This window comes from Protopterus annectens, chromosome 17.part0 (genome assembly GCF_019279795.1).
Source record: "Protopterus annectens isolate FY-2018-M chromosome 17.part0, PAN1.0, whole genome shotgun sequence".
NCBI lineage: Eukaryota > Metazoa > Chordata > Ceratodontiformes > Protopteridae > Protopterus > Protopterus annectens.
The window spans coordinates 539,251,431-539,270,990 of NC_056751.1; the positions used below are offsets into that span (position 1 = coordinate 539,251,431).

At 36.2% G+C, this 19,560-nt stretch overlaps 1 protein-coding gene across 1 annotated transcript in view; it reads right to left on the reverse strand.

Moving 5' to 3' along the window:
• The window catches only part of LOC122791453 (mucin-6-like), a 1,454,314-nt gene that overhangs the window by 1,284,478 nt on the left and 150,276 nt on the right, over positions 1-19,560 (reverse strand). The window contains exons 7-8 of the mRNA XM_044059198.1: positions 8,052-8,259; positions 2,352-2,474 (exon numbers count right to left, since the gene is read on the reverse strand). Coding sequence (XP_043915133.1) covers positions 2,352-2,474; positions 8,052-8,259 — 331 coding nt within the window. The remainder of the gene's footprint in view (positions 1-2,351; positions 2,475-8,051; positions 8,260-19,560) is intronic.

A 19,560-nucleotide genomic window follows, 5' to 3' on the forward strand; every position in this document is an offset into this window, starting at 1 on the left:
CAAAGAGATGAGGGCTCTGATTCTGGCCTTTCAGGCTTTTCACCCCATGTTTTCTCCAGGCCCCTTGAAGTCATACATAGACAACACTGCAGTGATGTGGTATGTTAATAAACTGGTGGGCACAAAATCTTACCTCCTCTGCAGGATGCTGCTTCAGGCTTGGGAAGTGGCTCTCAGTTAACTCTTCGGGAAATATACATACCTTCAGAGCACAAGTTTGTGACAGACTGGGAGGGTCCAAAACACAGGGTCATGAATGGATGCTTCATAGAGATGTGTTTATTGACATTGCCAATTGGTGAGGAATTCCTCAGGTTTTTTGATCTTTTTGACACCCCTCTGAACAGGCAGCTTCCTCTCTTCTGTTCCAGAGTGCCTTTCCATCTGGCCTGGAAGATGGACACCCTTTCCTTTCCTTGGAAGGAAAGGTTTCTTTATGTTTTCTCTCCTCTTCCTCTACTTCCAAGAGTTTTGCAAAAGATTCAACTGGACTCCCCAAAAATCTTGCTAGTGACTCCTTTTTAGCCAAGACAGCACTGGTTCCTCATCTTAATGCATCTGGTCAGGGGCAATTATCAGAATTTACCTCACTGTTTGGATCTCGTCACACAGGACAAGGGGTCTCTCATTGATCCCCACTTGTCTACTCTGCAACTGGCATCATGGGTGACAGGATTTTGATTCCTTTCAGTCATCTCATTTCTGAGAATGTGCTCAGGCTATTACAGGAGGCAAGGAAATCCTCAAGCGCAAAATCTTATATCTCAAACTGAAACACATTTTTGGTCTGGTGCCATGCTGGTAACCAGGACCCTTTTTCAGTGGGGGACTCTCTGGACCTCTCTTATTTGTGTGAGTTGCTCCAGTCTGGCTTGGCCTATTCTTCTGTGAAGGCCCAATTGTCAGCCATTTCTGTTTGTCTGCCCTTGAATTCTCCTTTGACTTCTTTTGAGGCCAAATAATTTCTTAAAGGTGTTCTACATATTAGACCTCCAAGAAAGCCTATTCCTTCATCTTGGGACCTTAATTTTGTTTTGGAAAAAATGACTTAGGCTGCTTATGAGCCTGCAGATACTGCTTCTTTGCAAAACTCTACCTGATGATCTGTTTTGTTGTTGTCTCTTACTTCTGCTCAGAGGGTTTCTGAGCTCGAGGCCCTTATGGCCATTCCTCCTTTTTTGTTTTTTTTTTTCCACAGGGAGAGGGTGTCCATTTGTACTAATCCTTTTAAGCCCAAGATAGTCAATGAGTTGTACTTGATTTAGTCGGTACAACTCCCTTCCTTTTTCCCTTCTTCTCAGTGTGCTACTGAGATGGTCCTGCATACCTTGGATTTGCACAGACAACTTAGGTACTATTTGGATAAAACTAGGACTATTTGCAAGTCTGATCAGCTTTTTCTTTCCTTTCATCCCAAGTCTTTGGGTTTGACTGTTTCTAAGCAAACCACCTCCTCTTAGATATCTAAAGCCATTTCCTTTTGTTATTCTTTTCATGGCAAATTTCTCTCTGCTTCTATTAGAGCTCATTCTACTAGGACTTTTGCCTCTTCTGGTGCCTTCTTCAAGGGGTTGGACATCAATTCCATCCTTGAAGCTGCTACTTAGTCTTCCGTGCATACCTTTACTAAGGTATTTTCTAGGACCAGAGAAGTTTTTGTTGAAACCATTTTATGTAGGTTTTTGAGGACTCTTCTCTGCCTTCCACCTCCCATTCTATTTCTTAAGATTTTTACTCTCCCTTCTGTTACAAATACTGCAACAGTGATATAGAAGTGCAGAGTGCAGTTGTGTAAAATCTTACCATAACAGTAGATGTCCTTCTCTTCACTGTTCCAACATTTGCTCCCTCCTTCCAACCCCCTTTTTTTGTTTATTCTACATTTTTTTCTTCTGGATGTGCATGGACTCCCTTGTCCTATGATGACTGTTCACGTCTGGGACAATTCACTTCTAGGTAGCTGGATCCATACATCCCTTGTATGCCCTATGTTCTGTGTGGGGAGCACAAATGTGACAAACAGCACAAACAAGATCTCTTTTAAGTTTATTTACACTGGCCAAATGACAGGCTACCCAGGGTGGCACAAACCTTCTCTTATGAACACTGCAACAGTGAAGGGAAGAACATGTACTGTTATGGTAAGATTTTACACAACTGTACTATCCCAAACACCTGAAGTTTAATTATTTTATCTTAAATGGACCAGTCTTATTTCTTTGCTTAACAGTCTGAAGTCACAATAGTTTTGACATTTTATAGAATCAGAGCAACATATTTCAAACTGTATTATAGTTCAAAAGTACAATATATAACACATTTTTTGTTAACAGGTTAAGGTTGTACTTTACCTGGAGGACAAAAACAGCCATATATACAGGTAGCAGTGCACAAATACAATTGGTTTGAACAGGTAGGCGCACAGGGGGCTCCACATTCCATGTAGATCTGATTTCCTGGGCATTTGTCCAGTGCTGAGAAGAGACAGATAAGGAATAATATTAAAAAAATGCAAATTAAATATAATAGCTATTAGATAACTAGTATGTGCATTTTTTTTTCAAAATGATGAATTTCTGTACTGAAGCTCACAATTATTGTGTATATGGAGACATTGCAATAATTACACAGGATGTTAAGTTTCTTTTGTCTAATAGTTGCTTTCTGCTTTTTCCCCTTCTCCTTGGCAACTATGATGCTCCTATCTGCTATTAGTCTAATTGTTCATGCTGACCCCCTGGTATCATGGAATGCAGAGAGAGGGGTGTACCTTTCTGATCAGCACTAATCAGTCAAATGGCTCTCTGCTCTTTCTCCATTTCTCCCCATCAAAATAGGCATCCCACACAGCTCTATTCTTGGACCCCTCCTTTTTAACATCTTTACACACAAATGAATTACACAAATCCTGTACCCAGTCTTCCCTCATACAGTATGCTGATGACTCTACTATTATATCCATAGCTAACAATCCAACAAAACTACTCACCCTCAAACAAACATCATTCAATCACACAGAACCATGGCTTACAAATAACCAAATAATACTCAATCCCAAAAAGACAAAACTCCTACTTTTCCTCCCAGAAACCCTCTACCACCTCAAATCCTCATTTAACATATTTTCTCTGAATAACAGTAACATCAACCCTCAAAAACCAGATTAAGCTCCTTGGAGTAATCATAGATAACCAACTGAAATTTGACCTTCACATATATCACTGTATTAAGAAAACCCACCAAAAGCTTGGCATCCTATATAGAAACAAAAGGTTCCTCACCCCTGACTCTAGAATTTCACTATCCAATGCTTACTTTCTTCCCAACCTATTCTACAGCTTGCAAATCTTTACAAACCTTCAGACTTCTCTTCTCACTAAACTTGAAACTACCTATAACAATGTAGCTAGATTTGCTGCTAATCTACCATCCAAATCACACCAATGCCATGTAGTCAGGACTCTATATTGGCTAGAGTTTCCTAACCAACTCAAAGTTACTCAAATGCTCTTCATCCACTCCATCATCAATAAACCTTCTTCCTGCCCTATCATTTCCTCACTAGTCTCACCTTATATCCCTCCCAATCCACTAAGGAGCTCTGATCAATATCTGTTACAGATTCATAAACAAAAAAAGATCCGTCGGTCAGAACCTATACAGCTACTCACCCACTATTCAATGGAACAAGCTTCCCATAACCCTGAGAAGCAGACCTCAGGTCTACAAATTCAAGAGATCTCTCAAAGAATAACTAAAGCACACCTGGATATGTGACTGTAACCCCCCTATCCGAATCTAGTCCTCACTTTATTTCCCCTCTTCTTTTTGTCTCTCTCCTTCCTAACCCCTATCCCCCCCCCTTTACTCTTTGTTTTCTTTCTCCAACTAACCTACTCCTTCAACCTAACATTCACCTGACTTTCTTCTTACTAATTCTTCTTCCAGTTCTTGACTTCTGCTGTACTATATCTTAACCTACTACTACTAACTACACCTCCTGATGACTATAATTAGTAACTGGCCAAAATACTGAATCCTACTATCTACTATTCATCATGTCTGTGTCATCATTATGTTTATCTGTTTAACTATAATGTATATAAGCCTCTCTTGCCTTCTATATTGTTGTCATATATTGCTAATCTTATTGTATTATACAATTATTGTAACATGCATTTCTTATATATATATATATATATATATATATATATATATATATATATTTGTACTGTGAAGCTTTTCTCCCCAGGCCTCCACTGAAAAAGGGCTTTGTCCCAGTCAGACTATCCTGGTCAACAAATGTCAAATAAATAAATACATAAATAATAGAGCTAGGGATCGTGGACATCAGCTAACACAGATTAATGCTTTTAATACTCCTAACATTTCAACCCTCTCCTTTGGCTGGAACACACTATTTACTGCCCTCTATGCAAAACCTAGTGTGAGTGTATGCTTCCCCACATCAACAAATTGACCTTGAATGTGCTCATGCTCACCAGAATCCCTTTTAGTGAGTCAATACAGGCCTTCTCTTAGGTGGACGTCTTGCAGTCAGCCACTGCCAACACACCCGTGCCCATGATGGGTGAGGCAGCTGCAATTCTTCACTCCACCCACCCCCATCCACCTCCACCAGCACACTGACTGCTAACTGAATCATTAAGGACATAGCCAGGACCAGCAGTTCTACACCACAGAGCTTAATGTGGCTAACTTTCTAACTACTGAGAAACATTCTTTTTACCACCTATATCTGGCAAGAAAATAATAAAATAGTCTCCCGTGGTACTGGAAAGTAGACCCAAACAACTGAAAAATTGTTTTTTTTTTTTTAAATTTTCAACAAAAGCCATCAAGAAGAAACATATTTTCAACGATGTGATGTTTTGTCTTTCACTTTGCAAATAAAAGAATAATGTTCTAACACAGGCTGTTCATTTTCAGCTGAGAGAAGGTCACCATAATTCCTTTCTTACTTCTCTTTCAAATATCAGAAACCTTGTACTTAACCCATATTATGTATCCCCAGCTGATGTGTGTGTGTGTGTGTGTGTGTGTGTGTGTGTGTGTGTGTGTGTATGTATCCCCAGCTGAATCTGGATTGTCAGTCACAGGGGATACTTATCTGTTTTAAGCCAAAAAGAATCTCAGTATTTGAATAAATGGACATTATTCTTCCAGCTCAGTTCAACTGAGCGTTCTTATGGCAATGATCAAAAGCCGTTATACACAAATATGGATTCTGAGAAGGCAAGGTGTCATGCTGGTTAAAAATTTAAGTTATGCGCTTCATAGCTTCAGGGTTCTGTCCTGATTTGGGGTCACTGTGTGCAGCTTGCTTATTCTTCTCATGTCTGCATTTTTCTCTGGTACCATGGTTGCCTCCAAAGACGTGCTGGCTGATTTGCTATTCTAAAGTATCCACATACACTGCATTTAGTTGTGGATTTGGTACTGGATAAAAAAGCTTATGACAGACCAGGTCCCTTACTTTGTTAACAAACAAATGAATATATCCTTACAGTGGTCTTCCTGTTTTCAATGATAACTTGTCTATTTTCCTTGACCATGTAACCCCCTTGTGCAAACAAGCACCCCCAGTTATGATGCTTACTCCACCCTACCACTATTCCATAAAAACAGATACAAGACTTCAATATAATACGATAAAGAAAAAAAATGTACTTGAATCAAAGTTCAACCTGACTACATCCTAGTGTAAGACTCAGTATAATGTTATTGATATGGAAGCCGGATAAGTGATTTTGGCAATATGACATGGTCAAGAGGAGCGCTTCAGACTACTGATTTGGATTGTGCATTGCCCATGGAGAAGCTCTATTGGAACATAATGAAGGCACCTAGGAAAACCATTATGCACAGCTGCAGCCACATGGATTCACAAAGGCAGAACTCAAAGTTGCACATTGTCCTTACACTTGCTTGAGATGAAATTGATCAAGCTTCAGTAGCACAAAGGAAGAAAATAGGAAAGGCATAACACGGAATGCTGTTTCCCATCAAAAATCATTCCTGGTGCAGTTTCAAACAGTGATTCACTTGTTATGGGAGATTCCTGCCTTCTTCAAGTTGGTGCAGCTGTACAGTTGGTATCTATCTATCTGTCTATATATATATATATATATATATATATATATATATATATATATATATATATATATAGATAGATATGTATACACTGACACACATGTTCAGGGGTGTGGGGCACTTACCTCTCTGCAAAAAAAAAATATATATTTTTCTTACCCTATTGTGTTTTGGGCATTTATTTCTCAACCTTTTGGCTCATTGGCTTTCAGAAAATTGATATTTAATAGTAGATCCAAGTTATATATCACATGGCAAAAATGTCAGCATTGAGTCATACTCCTGTAATGTAAAAATGTTCTGCAATAGCTGGTAAGACTTCTAGCTTCTAATCTAAACTAAAAATATTTCCTGCAATGAGAGCCTATCCAGAACCAGTACTGTAAGGGCATGCATCAGACAGTGTAATGATTGAAAACAGATCTACAAAACAAAAAAATAAATTGCTCTTAGTCCTAGAAAACGTTTGTGAAAAAAACAAAGCAAGTGAGGAAGAAATTAAGAAACTACACTAAGTCCCACTGTCAAGATAAAGTGAATTAAAGCTTCCTAAAAAATTTGCAAATGAATTTTGGGTGGAGGAGATAGGCAGCACTGAGGATTAAGGCTATGAGATGTTAATAAAATGCTTCCTGTAGTTGAGGGCTTCAGCCCCTCAGCTTACATTTGCCTACTGCATGACTTTCAGCAAGTCACTTAGCCATACTGTACTCCTGGTGCTATACGCTGTTTAATAAATACATATATTTTCTTTCAAAAGAATTAAATAAAACCAATTTTAAATATCACCAGATGTACAAATACTTGTCCAGAGAGTAGCCATGATTACGTAGCATCACTATCTGTTATTTGGACTGCTTTCTTCCCCTGTGATTATGGTCACTGTAATAAATTTACTGATTTCTAGCAAGCCACAGCAAACAGCTGAAGAAGGGGATGGAAAAATCCTTTCACCTTTTCAGTTAAAAAGCAATCCGGTCTTTATCCCTAGTTGACAGAGAAAGGAGTGTATTACTTTTACAGAAAGACTATATTCAAAAGCTTTAAAAAAATCTGATACAGGATCCTTCCAATCCAGTGGATTATTTCCATGTTTTATGCTTCATTTAGTCATTCAGTGCAATATAATCTAAACCTTCAACTTGCTGTGTGTTCTCTCCTTTGTGACTTGATTTGTATTAATTCTAAGGCATCAGATTACATTGTGCCAAGGGAAAGAAAGATAGACAGATAAATATATTAAGAAAAATGATTATTTATATTGTTGGACATACTGTTTAAATGCATGTAATACGCATGCAAAAGTACATCCAAGAGGTAACTGAAAAGGGTCACAGGAAAGAGGCTTGTGGGGCACAGACTGGGCACTATCACTGATCTACAGTACCTTCTCTACACTTACTTACCTGATACATGATTTTATTAATTTAATATGGCCTTACATCTACTCCATTATTCCCAATATTTTGCTGTTTCTGTCACTAACCTACCCAACTCATCAGATACTACCCACAAACCTACCATCAGAGTACATCTGTAAATGCCTGGGTACCCCTCTTCTACTTGCACAGTTATCTTACACCCTAAATACCTAAGAGATTCAAACATGATCAAGTCATGACTCTGTAGAAATTCTGGAAGCAAAAACAACAAACATGGCTTAGCACATCAAAAGCAGTGATATATGCATGTGTGACTGTTGCAGGTTTTCCTTGTGTTTTTCCTTAATCTACACTTATCCTTTGCTACAGGAAAGTACATCAGTATTTGAATTCAAGAAAAAAGTAACCTCAGAGTGAAACATATTATTCTCTACACATGTATTTTGCAAGCAACCTTTTTTTTCAATGTACAGAAATAATTTCTTACATTATGGCACAGAACAAGGTATCTGTGATATGTAATTTAAGGATAGTCCAGATTAACATGCAACTTACGGCAAAGGTCATTTCTTCTCCAGTTTTCGACTTGCTGTCTCAGCATAGCGCACTGGCGGGAATACTCCGATAAGGTAGTGCATGAACAGGACCTGTCTCCTTTACGTTTACAGTAAGTGAGGTCCTTCTGGCAACTTATGACATACTGTGTTTTGCTTACTTTGCAGTTTGGAGCCACGTCGTTCACCAGCTTTGTGCAGATTGCTTGCTGAAACAGGAGTTTATATAATTTTTTGTCAATTATTGTGTACCATTTTTATAAACTGTCACGTAAATCCTGTTTAATAATTTTAATATGAGGCAATAAAACATTCTTACATATGCTCCTTGTGGTCTGTTCTGTCCTAAGTTAGATTTTAAATGTTTTATTCAGTATGCAAATGCTTATGTAAATTTTATTTAAATGCATTACATTTCTGTTTTTTTAAGTGTACATATTATGCAAGAATAGCATTTCAATGAAGTACATAATATTAGCTATACTGATTATGTAAGATGTATGCTTCTTTTAGACATTTTGGTCAAGTAACGCATGTATATGTTGCTTTAAGGAATTTGACAACTTAAACTTATATAGAGTGCCAGTATGTAAATCACATATTCTGGTTTCCTGTACTGTGTACACAGTATGATTGTAAACGCTGAAAGCATAGAACCCTTTGTCCATCCTATTCTTTCATATTCTGAATGCCAAATGTTACTGGTCATCATTCCTTGTTGCTTTTTGCATTAATTCTTATATACCAAAACAAGAAAAATCTCCACAAATGTGCACTCATTTTGTTAATAGCAATGTGCATTGGCAATTAGATTTATTATTACAGTTTTAACCAAAAACAGAAATACAAATCTGTCCCATGCTGAGAAGCCAGTTGCTAAGGTTGGATGGTTCTATTGACACTGTATACTATCAGAAAAGACAGATGTGAGAATATCCTTCATGAGATTCAAAAAATTGTCATCACCAATGCTGAGCGCAGAATTGATAGGCATAGTGATGGATAGTATAGCCTCACTGAGAAACATCACATTAGTGACTAATTATATTTTTTCTGAAAAGAGTGCAATGTCAGACCTGACTGTGCTTGTGTTATACCTATCTGCCCATGCATTGTATTTACACAGACGTGTCCCAAGACACACATACATGCATACACACACACACACACACACACACACACACACACACACACACACACACACACACACACACACACACACACGCACATGCACACTCACACACACACACACACACACACACACACACACACACACACACACACACACACACACACACACTTTAACACACTGCTTTGTCCCCACACAGAAACCTCAGCTGACATACTCAAATATATGGCATGCTACATAGACATGCAATGCAGACACAAAGAACCATTCACATGCCTGCATACATACACATATATACAGACACACACACACCTTTGCAATACCTACTTGCAGTAACACTATGGCCACTGATCAGTTTGTAGTAGTGAATAGGTATATGCCATAAAAAGACAATGTTCACTTATTCTTCCTCACTAGTAAAATAATGCAGTAGAGAGAGTCACTCTAATATGATGTTGTGTTGCTGGTGAGAGTGCATGTATAGTTAGTGTAGCAGCATCTCTTCACTGCAGCATTTGCATGCAGCTTTGCTAGTGAGACTGCTGTCCACACCACAAGTAGTACGTACATACCACTATAGTGAGAGAGTAGTCTGTGAATCATTTGGGCTTACTGAAGTGAGAAAACCTTCCAAGTAAAGTCTTCTAAACAGTAGTAAGCCTTTCTGAAACCCTAGATGTCTGCCTTGAAAGATTATTTTTCTGTTGACTGATGTAGATCATTACATTACTGCCAGCCAGATTGTCAAAATTCCATCTTTAAAACTTAAATGGTAGATGTCCACTTTATAATGTATCCTCTTTAAACCATACTTAGGAAAGTCATTAAAGGGTTACAAACGATAAAGAACAAAACAAAATGCCATAGATAAATCTGATGATCAGAGGCAGATGGACAATAAGAAGCAATGATTTATGAAACCTTTAGAGAGAATTTGTATTTGCCTATACTGAGCTTTTTCACAGAAATCAGATCATAGCAGAGCTTTGTTTTGTTTTCTGTTGAAACATCCTGAAGGTCATACTAATAAATACCATATGAAATAATACATAGTTATGCAAGCAGCTCATATGTGTCATGGCAGAAAGGAATGAAGAAAATAAACTTACATTAGTAAATGAAAGGGGAAAATAGCCTTGTGGATGTCAAAGGCATAGTCAGTGCTACTAAAATACCACCTGCAAGCAAATGACAGCAGTATAAGAGAATCAAGAAAGCACACAGAAAAAAAGTATATGGATTACAGAATAATGAAGATGCAGAATACGAATATTTAAATTATGTATATTTATTATGTTTTTGTTTAAATTATGTGGCTCATAAACATATGTGCCCTTTTAAGACACTTATGTTCCATTTCCAGAAAAGACGGTAACAGAGAAGTGTATCACACAGTAATCATTACCTACCAAAAACACGCGCACATACATGCAAGTTGTTATTAAGTTGGCTAAAAATAAAACTTCATGAGGGGGCTTGTTAGTTGATGTGATGTGGTCTGCAAGGGAGTAGTCAGCATTCTCTAAGTAAGCTTTAGTGCTATAGTTTTCAAATAAATTCACAGAGAGGCTAGGTGATAGCTTTGAGGTAATTTTGTTATCAAGAGAGACAGATTGTTGCCTCAACACAGACAGAACATTAGCTAACTGACCTGCAGCACACAAACATGTAGCCAATTTGCACATGGAACAGGAGGAGAAATAGGGACAGTCAAGAACTAAGGCTCTGTGGAGTAGCACAATCATCCTTCTACAGCAGCAGCAGCATACATTTTGTGGCTAGTTTTTACCACTTTTGGCAGTCACAGGTGATCATCAAAAGTGGCAATTTCTGAATGTATGGGGTGAGGATTGGAAGCATAGCCGTCAGCTATACCTCATAATAATAAGGAATATTCCCCATTTTGAGTGATTAAAATTCCATGTTCCACAGAGTTTCACACTGAAGGTGTCTATTACATTTCATTGCAATGCAATTTTTTTTTTTAACAAATAGACTTGGTAAATAACAGGGGTGGCTGTGGTGGTGCAGCAGTTAGTGTTGCCACCTCACAGAAAGAGGTTCCCTTGTTCACTTCTTGGCTGGGAGTCTGCATGTCCTCCCTGCAGTCACATGGATTTTCTCTGGGGACTCCGATTTCCTCCCACATCCTAAAGACATGGTATAGGTGGATCGGACACTTTAAATTGGCCCTAGGCGTGAATGTGTGCATGTGTGTGCCTTCTGGGGAATGTTGGGTGCTGAGCTGGCAACTTGACACTATAAAACTCCACTGCCTATCGTTCTGTGGACCATTTTTCCACTGTGGCGACCCCTAACCAGGAAAAGTTTAAAGGAGGAGAAGAAGACATGGTAAATAATACTGAATCATATAATTTTTTAATAGATGTGAAGGAAGAAACTACTATTAACCATACTGTGAACATCCTAGATGAAGTTGTTAGTAAGCGTGCCTCTCTTTCACATTTTATCCTTTTGTCCCATGCTGTCAGATGCAGAGTTCCACATTTTAGACATGGAAGGTTAAGAGTTATGGCAGGCAGTCAATGGAAAAAATATATCAGGCTGTGGTTATTCACATTAAAGGGATCATTGCTATGGCTTGGCGGGTGAGGACAGAGCATAGTGTCTGAAAATTTTAAGTTGAAGCATTTAATGCAATTGCAAGTTTTTTCACTTTTTTTCTGGCAGAAAAATAGATAGCAATGCATGGAAACAATGCCCACTGCCCACAGTGCAATACACTGAAGAAACTTACAATCAAATAACAAAAAAACTTCGTAGACTATGTGGAAAGAAAAAAAAATGGACCAGAACTGGTATTTTTAGTGCTTTCATCCTTTATTAGTATCTGAACTTCTTCAGAAATAAAAAAAAACTTTTTTAATAATAGAGGTAATCCAGACCTTACTGTATTTATACAAGAAAAAACTATCAGGTTAAGTGGTTATGAAAGTTAAAAAAAAAACAGTACAATAGCCAAACAAAAAAGTTCAAAGCAGTAATAAAAAGTGGGGCTAACTAAACCATCTCAAAGAACATAAATGGGTTAACCTTAGCCATGCTGAAATTCATGCATTACATACCCTTAGCTGTGACATAGACCTTAGAATTATGAAGGCAGATAAGGGTACATGGATTGTTTTAATGGAGCACCAAAATAGAAGCCACATTAATAAATAATGTTTTTTACAGACAAATGGACATTAACTTTGTTCACAAACAATTCAAAGTTACAGATAAAGTGCTTCTTAAACTGCAAAGAGAAATCTGATTACACTAGATGAGTAATTTTCATGTATGTCCCTAACTCTGCATTGGGCAAACTTTTTGGCTTCCTCAAAATCCACAAGGATGCTAGTGACCCACCATTCAAACACATTGTGTCAGAAAAAAATTGATGAAATATGTAGTCTTCTTCTTGAACCTAACTGTACAATCTACCCAGTTTTATTTATGAGTTTCATGAGCCTTTCTGAATGAGTTATTTCTCCTTAAACTGACTGACACAAATTATACGCTCATTACCTTGGACATTGAAGCCCTTTATACCAACATACCCCATAAGGATGGTCTCACATTGGTTTGTCTTTTTCTCAGCAAATATACATCATTCTCAGAGAATTAAATAAACACTTTGTGTCAACTCATTTCCATAGTACTTTCTAACAATTTTGTTTCATTTCAGCAATACAATTTTTCAACAAATAAAAGGAGTTGCTATGGTGTCTAAGATGGCCCCAGCTTATGCAAACTTGGTTTTGAGTGCATGGTAGATGGAGACACTGATTCATCTTACAGGATTCCTTAAAATAGGTTTTATCATTGTTATATTGACGACATATTTTTTATTTGGTGAGGTACTGAGCAAGAACTAAAGTCTTTAATAGAAATATTGTCTGAAAGTATAGGTTTTTTGAACTTTGTCATATCAGGTTATGGTTTAACTGCACATTTCTTGGATGCAGAAATTACACTAAATCCCACAACTAAATTACTGGGCTCTACAGTTTACAGGAAAGAAACATATAAAAACAATTATCTTGATTACATCAGCCAAAACCTAACTTTCATGAAGAACAACATTGTGTGAGGTCAGTTTATTAGACTATCTAGCATTGTTAGTAGTGATGACTTGTTCATTCAAGAATCAAATTTTAAGACAGCTGTTTTTGCATAGAAATTACCCACAGAGAATATTGGACAGTATTTTTACAGAGGTGTGTTTGGCTTGGTATGACAAATTTAAACAGAGCATTAGATCTAGGTTTCAGGCAGCGATTAAAAATGATTTGCAAACTGATAGAACACTTAGTTTCCTCTTACCAATTAGCTTGGACATGCACCACATACAAAATATTATTTGCAAAAACTGTGATTTTATCATGAACAACAAAGACAATTGTAGAGTTTTAGGTGCTAAACCAACCTTTAACTATAAAAAATGTCTAACACTTAAATGCAGATTTGAAAGAAATGACGCTCCATTTATTCTGCAGACTCTAATACAGGAGACAAGCCTTGAGACATGTTTGCTTGTGGGGGTTGCATGACTTGTAAGAACATGTACACTGACAACTTTTACACGTTTAAACATTGTAACTTTAAAGGTGAGTTTCACAAATACTTTGTCAGAGCTCCAGTGTAGTGTATGCATGTATATGCAACACCTGTGACTCCTTTTATAGGAAAAACTAGTAGAAAATTATTAGACTGCATTAAAGAACACTATGTGGCTATTAGACACCAGGATTTTTATAATGCATTATGTAAACACAGTTATTATTGTGTAGGTTTTGACTGCTTTAAGTTTTTTGTGCTTGAACAAATTGACATTTTTGTTGGAGATGTTAACTCTTCTTGGCTTGAAGTGATGGAATTAAAATGGCAGTTCCTTTTTAATGTAGATGCTGTGCCGGGCATTAATGATAATTTAAACATTAGATGTCCTTTGAGATGGTTTACTTAATCCCACCTTTTATTACTGCTTTGAAATTTTTGATTGGCTATTGTGTTTCTTTTTGAACTTTCATAACCACTTAACCTGTTTTTCTTGTATAAATACGGTAAGGTCTAGATTACTTTTATTGTTAAAAAGTTTTTTTTTATTTCTGAAGTACAGATACTAATAAAGGATGAAAGAGCTAAAAATACCAGTTCTGATCCGTTTTTTTCTTTCCACATAGTCTAGAAAGTATTTTCTGTTTTTATATATATATATATATATATATATATATATATATATATATATATATATATCTATGGTTCTGCTTCACAATATCGAATGAATGGAAGCTTGAAATGCATAAGCTCAAGATGAAAATCTCGAACTTCCATTCACTCGAAATTGTGAATGGGAAGTTTAGGGTTAGAGAAAAAAGGGTTCACTTACCTTTCTGCAGGGGGCCAGGTCCCCCTGCACCCTTGCAGGTTAAATCCACATGCTACGTGACTGCAGTATAGCGGAGGACTGGAAAGTATTCCGTTTTGTGCTTACACATATAGTGCGGAATGGGAGATTTCCCTTTCCTTCGCTGTAGTGTGATCTTGGAGTAGGAATATTTAAGTAGGGGGGGTGTGGGGGCACATTTTTTTTTTGTATGTCCACTTCATATTTTCCAGTTTCTTTAAACTCAAGATTCTGGGTTTGGGCTTATAAATTTCAAGCTTAAGGAAATTCAATCATATGAAGGGGAACTATATATATATATATATATATATATATATATATATATATATATATATATATATATATGTGTGTGTGTGTGTGTGTGTGGGTGTATATATATATATATATGTATATATATATATATATATATATATATATATATATATATATATATATATATATATATATAGATATAGATATAAAAATGTCATTTTTATGATGGTCGATAAAGGGGTGGGATGCCTTAGAGCAGCAAGTAGAAATGTATTACAATGCATGTTTTGTTCTTCATGTTCTTCCCATTGAGACATCAGGAGAATAGAGAATGTGGGGATCATTCTTTTGATGACAGGTGATCATGAGAGCAAATAACTGTTACAAGATTACTTTCAAATGACTATATGTATACTTTTTGGGGAAAGCAGCATCTGTTAAAGAGCAATATAACCATAAAATTTATGTGAGTCTTTCACAGTCAATGATAGTATACCTTCTCTGAAGATGTATTATGCACTGGGTCACTATGTATGAGGTTTGTATCCAAGTATCCTATTGAAAGTCCCTGACTATTTATTGTGAACTGCCTTCAGGAAAGTGACATGTGATCGCTTACATGTAGCTAGTAAATTCAGTTTTCAGATGGCTTTTCTCATCACACAGTCTGGCATTATGCTTGATTTCCAACTGGGGTATTAGACTTTGTACTCAAAGCAAAGTAATATTTAGATCCAGAATATATGTGTATTCTCATTATATCAGAAGTAATTATGGCAGAAGTAAAAATCTTAAATATTTCACATAAAGTTGTAACATGCTTTGAATACACCACTCATTCAAGTGGCTAAAGCTGTGGAGACCTAGTCAATGGTGTCCTGCACAGGAAGCTGTGAGGTAAGAATTGTAGCCTTAGATTTATTTTGTGGTTGAATACTCTGTTGTTATTAACTGAAAGTTTTGTAATGAAATCTCAAGTGTAACAGAAATATTGTTTTTCAAATACAGGAGCTTGTAGCTATAGGTTCAATGCCTTTTCTGTTAGCCTGCTAATATGCATGACAGTCATTTATTGTGGCACTGAAGTGATTGTCTGCTCAGTATTTAAAGTATATTAATGACTTATAACAGTTCTTTTCTGTTCTTTTTTCTGAGGTACATTACATCATATCTAAGAATCCTGTTTATTTCTTCTGACTACCTAAAGGTTTATATTTTTGTCACCAGATGTAATGCCTCCCCTGACTGGTGTAGTAAATTACATTAAAAGAAGATAAAGTTGTTTATGTATTTTTAGAGTTGGACTATTCAGCTAATCACATTTTGTATCTGAGGTTCATGATATAATATTGTAAGAAATTTGGTATTATATTTTATACAGTTACATGGAAATGATCCTTTATTGCTAGGTATCACCAATAGTTTTATGTTGCCAAATGAATGCTCTGATTTTGCTGTTTGTTTCACAAAAAAATATATAGTTGGTAGTTGTTTGATTTTCTGAGGCTTAGTGCAAGTCCTGGAATAGGGAGGCTGGTGAACAAAAACGGGGACATATATATATGTATCAAGTCTGAGACTGCAGTTTCTTAGAGTATTCCATTTTTTCTGAGGTATGATGATCTTGGACTCTCTCTCTCTCTCTATATATATATATATATATATATATATATATATATATATATATATTAAGTTTGGAGGTTTGGTTGGCTTGCCCATCCCTAAAAAGAACTCATAAGGGGAACAGTAATGTTTGACATTCACTGATCCCATTTTATTTTATTTTAATTATTTTTTCTTATTTTTGTAATTGATGGATTTGCATTTACAAGTCTAAAAATTACACCAGGGAGCAGAATATTTTTAATTTTTCTATGCTGCTAAACTCAGTATGTATCAGAATCCTATAACTGGTATGTTCTCAAAAAATAAGAACCAAAAAAACTAACAAGCTTTTATTTGGAAAAGTAATATTTTCTGTCATTATTTTATATGTTATAGCATAGTACTCATATTTTATATGCTGTAATAGACATGCTAATATTTGAGATTCCCTTGTACGCTTTCCCTAAATAATATTTGGTTGTGCAAAACAAAATTAAATTAGGATTATCACAAGGTCTTGTCCAGAAAATTTTATGAGAATGTTTTGAAGCAATGGAGAGAGATTGTCATTTAAAGTTAGGGTATAATTCAGGCCAGAATGGCTTTGTAAATTGAGAGAGTGAAACATTTCAAAACAGTCATCTGAAAATCAATGTGTAGCTTTCAATTCTCTTCAGACTAAAAGAAACAAATGCTATCAAATCATGAGTGCATAATGTTGGCTTAATTTCAAAGATATGCATGCCAGTAACAATCACTGAAAGTTTCAAATAAATGTTGAAATATTTTGGAGATGTAGAATTTTATATCCTTCTGCATATTCAGAGCTTAAGGGCTTAAATGTGCCATCAATATTTGCTTGTTTCACTGCTTTTGGGCATTGGTTATAGCTAAATCACTACTGTTACACTAATACAAGCTGTACGGGCACTAATTGTCAACTGAAAATAATGACTGATAAGGTGCAGCTCAGGAAAATATATTTGAAAAGCTTAAACCTTTTGCAGTTTATACCTGACCAGGGGTAGGGAAGCAGCTGGATGTTACAACCTCAAGCTGTCAGGTTTTAAAGTGCTGCAAATTAACAGACTGATGTTGCTGTCATCTTGTGTTTAAATATATTTTATACATTGACACAGACAATACTTTATGCTTCAGCAATTTGTTTTTATTTTTTTTATTTATATAAATAAAAAAAATTGTATTTCAATATGTTTTACATATTGACACGGATAATATTTTATGCTTCAGCCATATTTACTGTCAGGTTTTTGATATTCTCCCTTTTGACTTTGGTATATATACAACAGTCTTTTGGCATTAGGGATTTAACAGTGCTTTCTCCGAACTACTGTGCACTGAATAAAATGTCCATTAGCAAATCTCTCTCTCTCTCTCTTTTATGTTCATTGTGTGCTCTATACTTTGTATATCAGTGTTTTATATGTACATTATATGGTCACCTTAATTAGTTGTTGGTAGCTCCATTTGCTTTGAGGACCTCATCACAGTATAAAAAGGACCAGTTTAGACCAGTTTATCTATAAGGTTAACATAAGCTTAGCAAATAAATAAATATACTCTATACAAGGGCAGAGTTTTCATAAAAATGAAATGTTATAATTGCCAATATACATCTGTTTAATGGGAAATCTGCAACTTTTTAACACAATCCCTTTATCTATTGCATCCCCATTTTGTGGGTACATTGTAGACGAGGCATCTGAGCTGAGACACAGTTTAACAGGCATGTTTATATCACTTCTTAATATCATGTCACTATGCAACACCTCTATTGTTATATCCCCAGGTTTCCTATTGTATTTTACTGGACAATCTGTCCCTCCAGCATTTCCTATTTATTTCTGTGCTGAGGTTTAAGTCCCTTAACTGGTAGAAGATTAAGAGAGATATAAGTCTACAAGTCTTATTAAACATCTTATGCATGGAAATATATGCTGTAGAGTGAGGGTTCATTTTTAAAGAAGACTGGGTAATGTGAATATAAAATAGTTGTTTTTCATTTGAGATAGAGGAAGTAAGTAAACTGTGTAAATATTAAGAGTCCAGGGCCACAGCCTTCAAGGACTCCTATTGTTAATATGCTCCTGTGTAGATTGCCTTGTGAATTATGACTGTATAAAGCCTTTTTTGATAGATAATATGTTGTCTTCTGACATGTTAAGTACAACTGATTTATGAAAAGTAAGCAATTTGAAATGTTAGATGTGCTTTTTTAGATAAACAGACACGTACCTGTTTGTTTACCTTTGTCTGTTGGTAAGGGAGGGATTTATTATGGGTGTCAGTGGCCTAGTTATAAAAAGGCAGGGAAGTTTTAGAAAATAAGGATAAAGGTTAACCTACATGCATAAATCTACAACCAAAAATGCCTAGTGTAATATTCGGAAAGGTTTGCTGGACAATCTATCAAGACAGAATGATCATCAGTTAAGTACATTCTGTAATAGTTGAGGGTCATAACAAAGAGATAGTTACTGTAATATTTAATTTGGTTACATGAATACATTTCTGTAATGAAAAGCACATTTAGGTGGATATCTTTTTAGTCTGCACATGCCCTACCAGATATCTACTGTGCCCATATTGTGCCCCAGCACAATGGAATCAGAAGTTGCCACTTCCTTCTTGATTTCTTGTTAAATCACCATTCATTATAGTCAGTAATGGCACTGAGATTTCCATTCTTCTTATTGTTTAGAAAATGCATATTGTGCAAAATCTGTTGCAGTACCATTTTAAGTGAATATGGCAATATTTGACTGCGGTGGTGGTGCTGCAGTAGCGTTGTTGCCTCACAGTAAGACGTTTTCCTGTTCGATTCTCAGCTAGAGCATCTTCTGTGTGGAGACATGCGTGAATGGATGTACCTTCGTTGAAGGTTGTGCGTCAGGGCCGGCAACTCGGCATGTAAAAATCTACTGCCAATCATTAGCGGACCGGAGTTCCGCTGTGGCGACCCCTAACCGGGAAAAGCTGAAAGACACAACAACAACAATGGCAATATTTAAAAACTGGCCTTTTGAGTCTTTTTGGCTTTGTCCAGAATTACTTTTTTAGCACCTTTATTGAGTTATCACAGAAGACATAGGC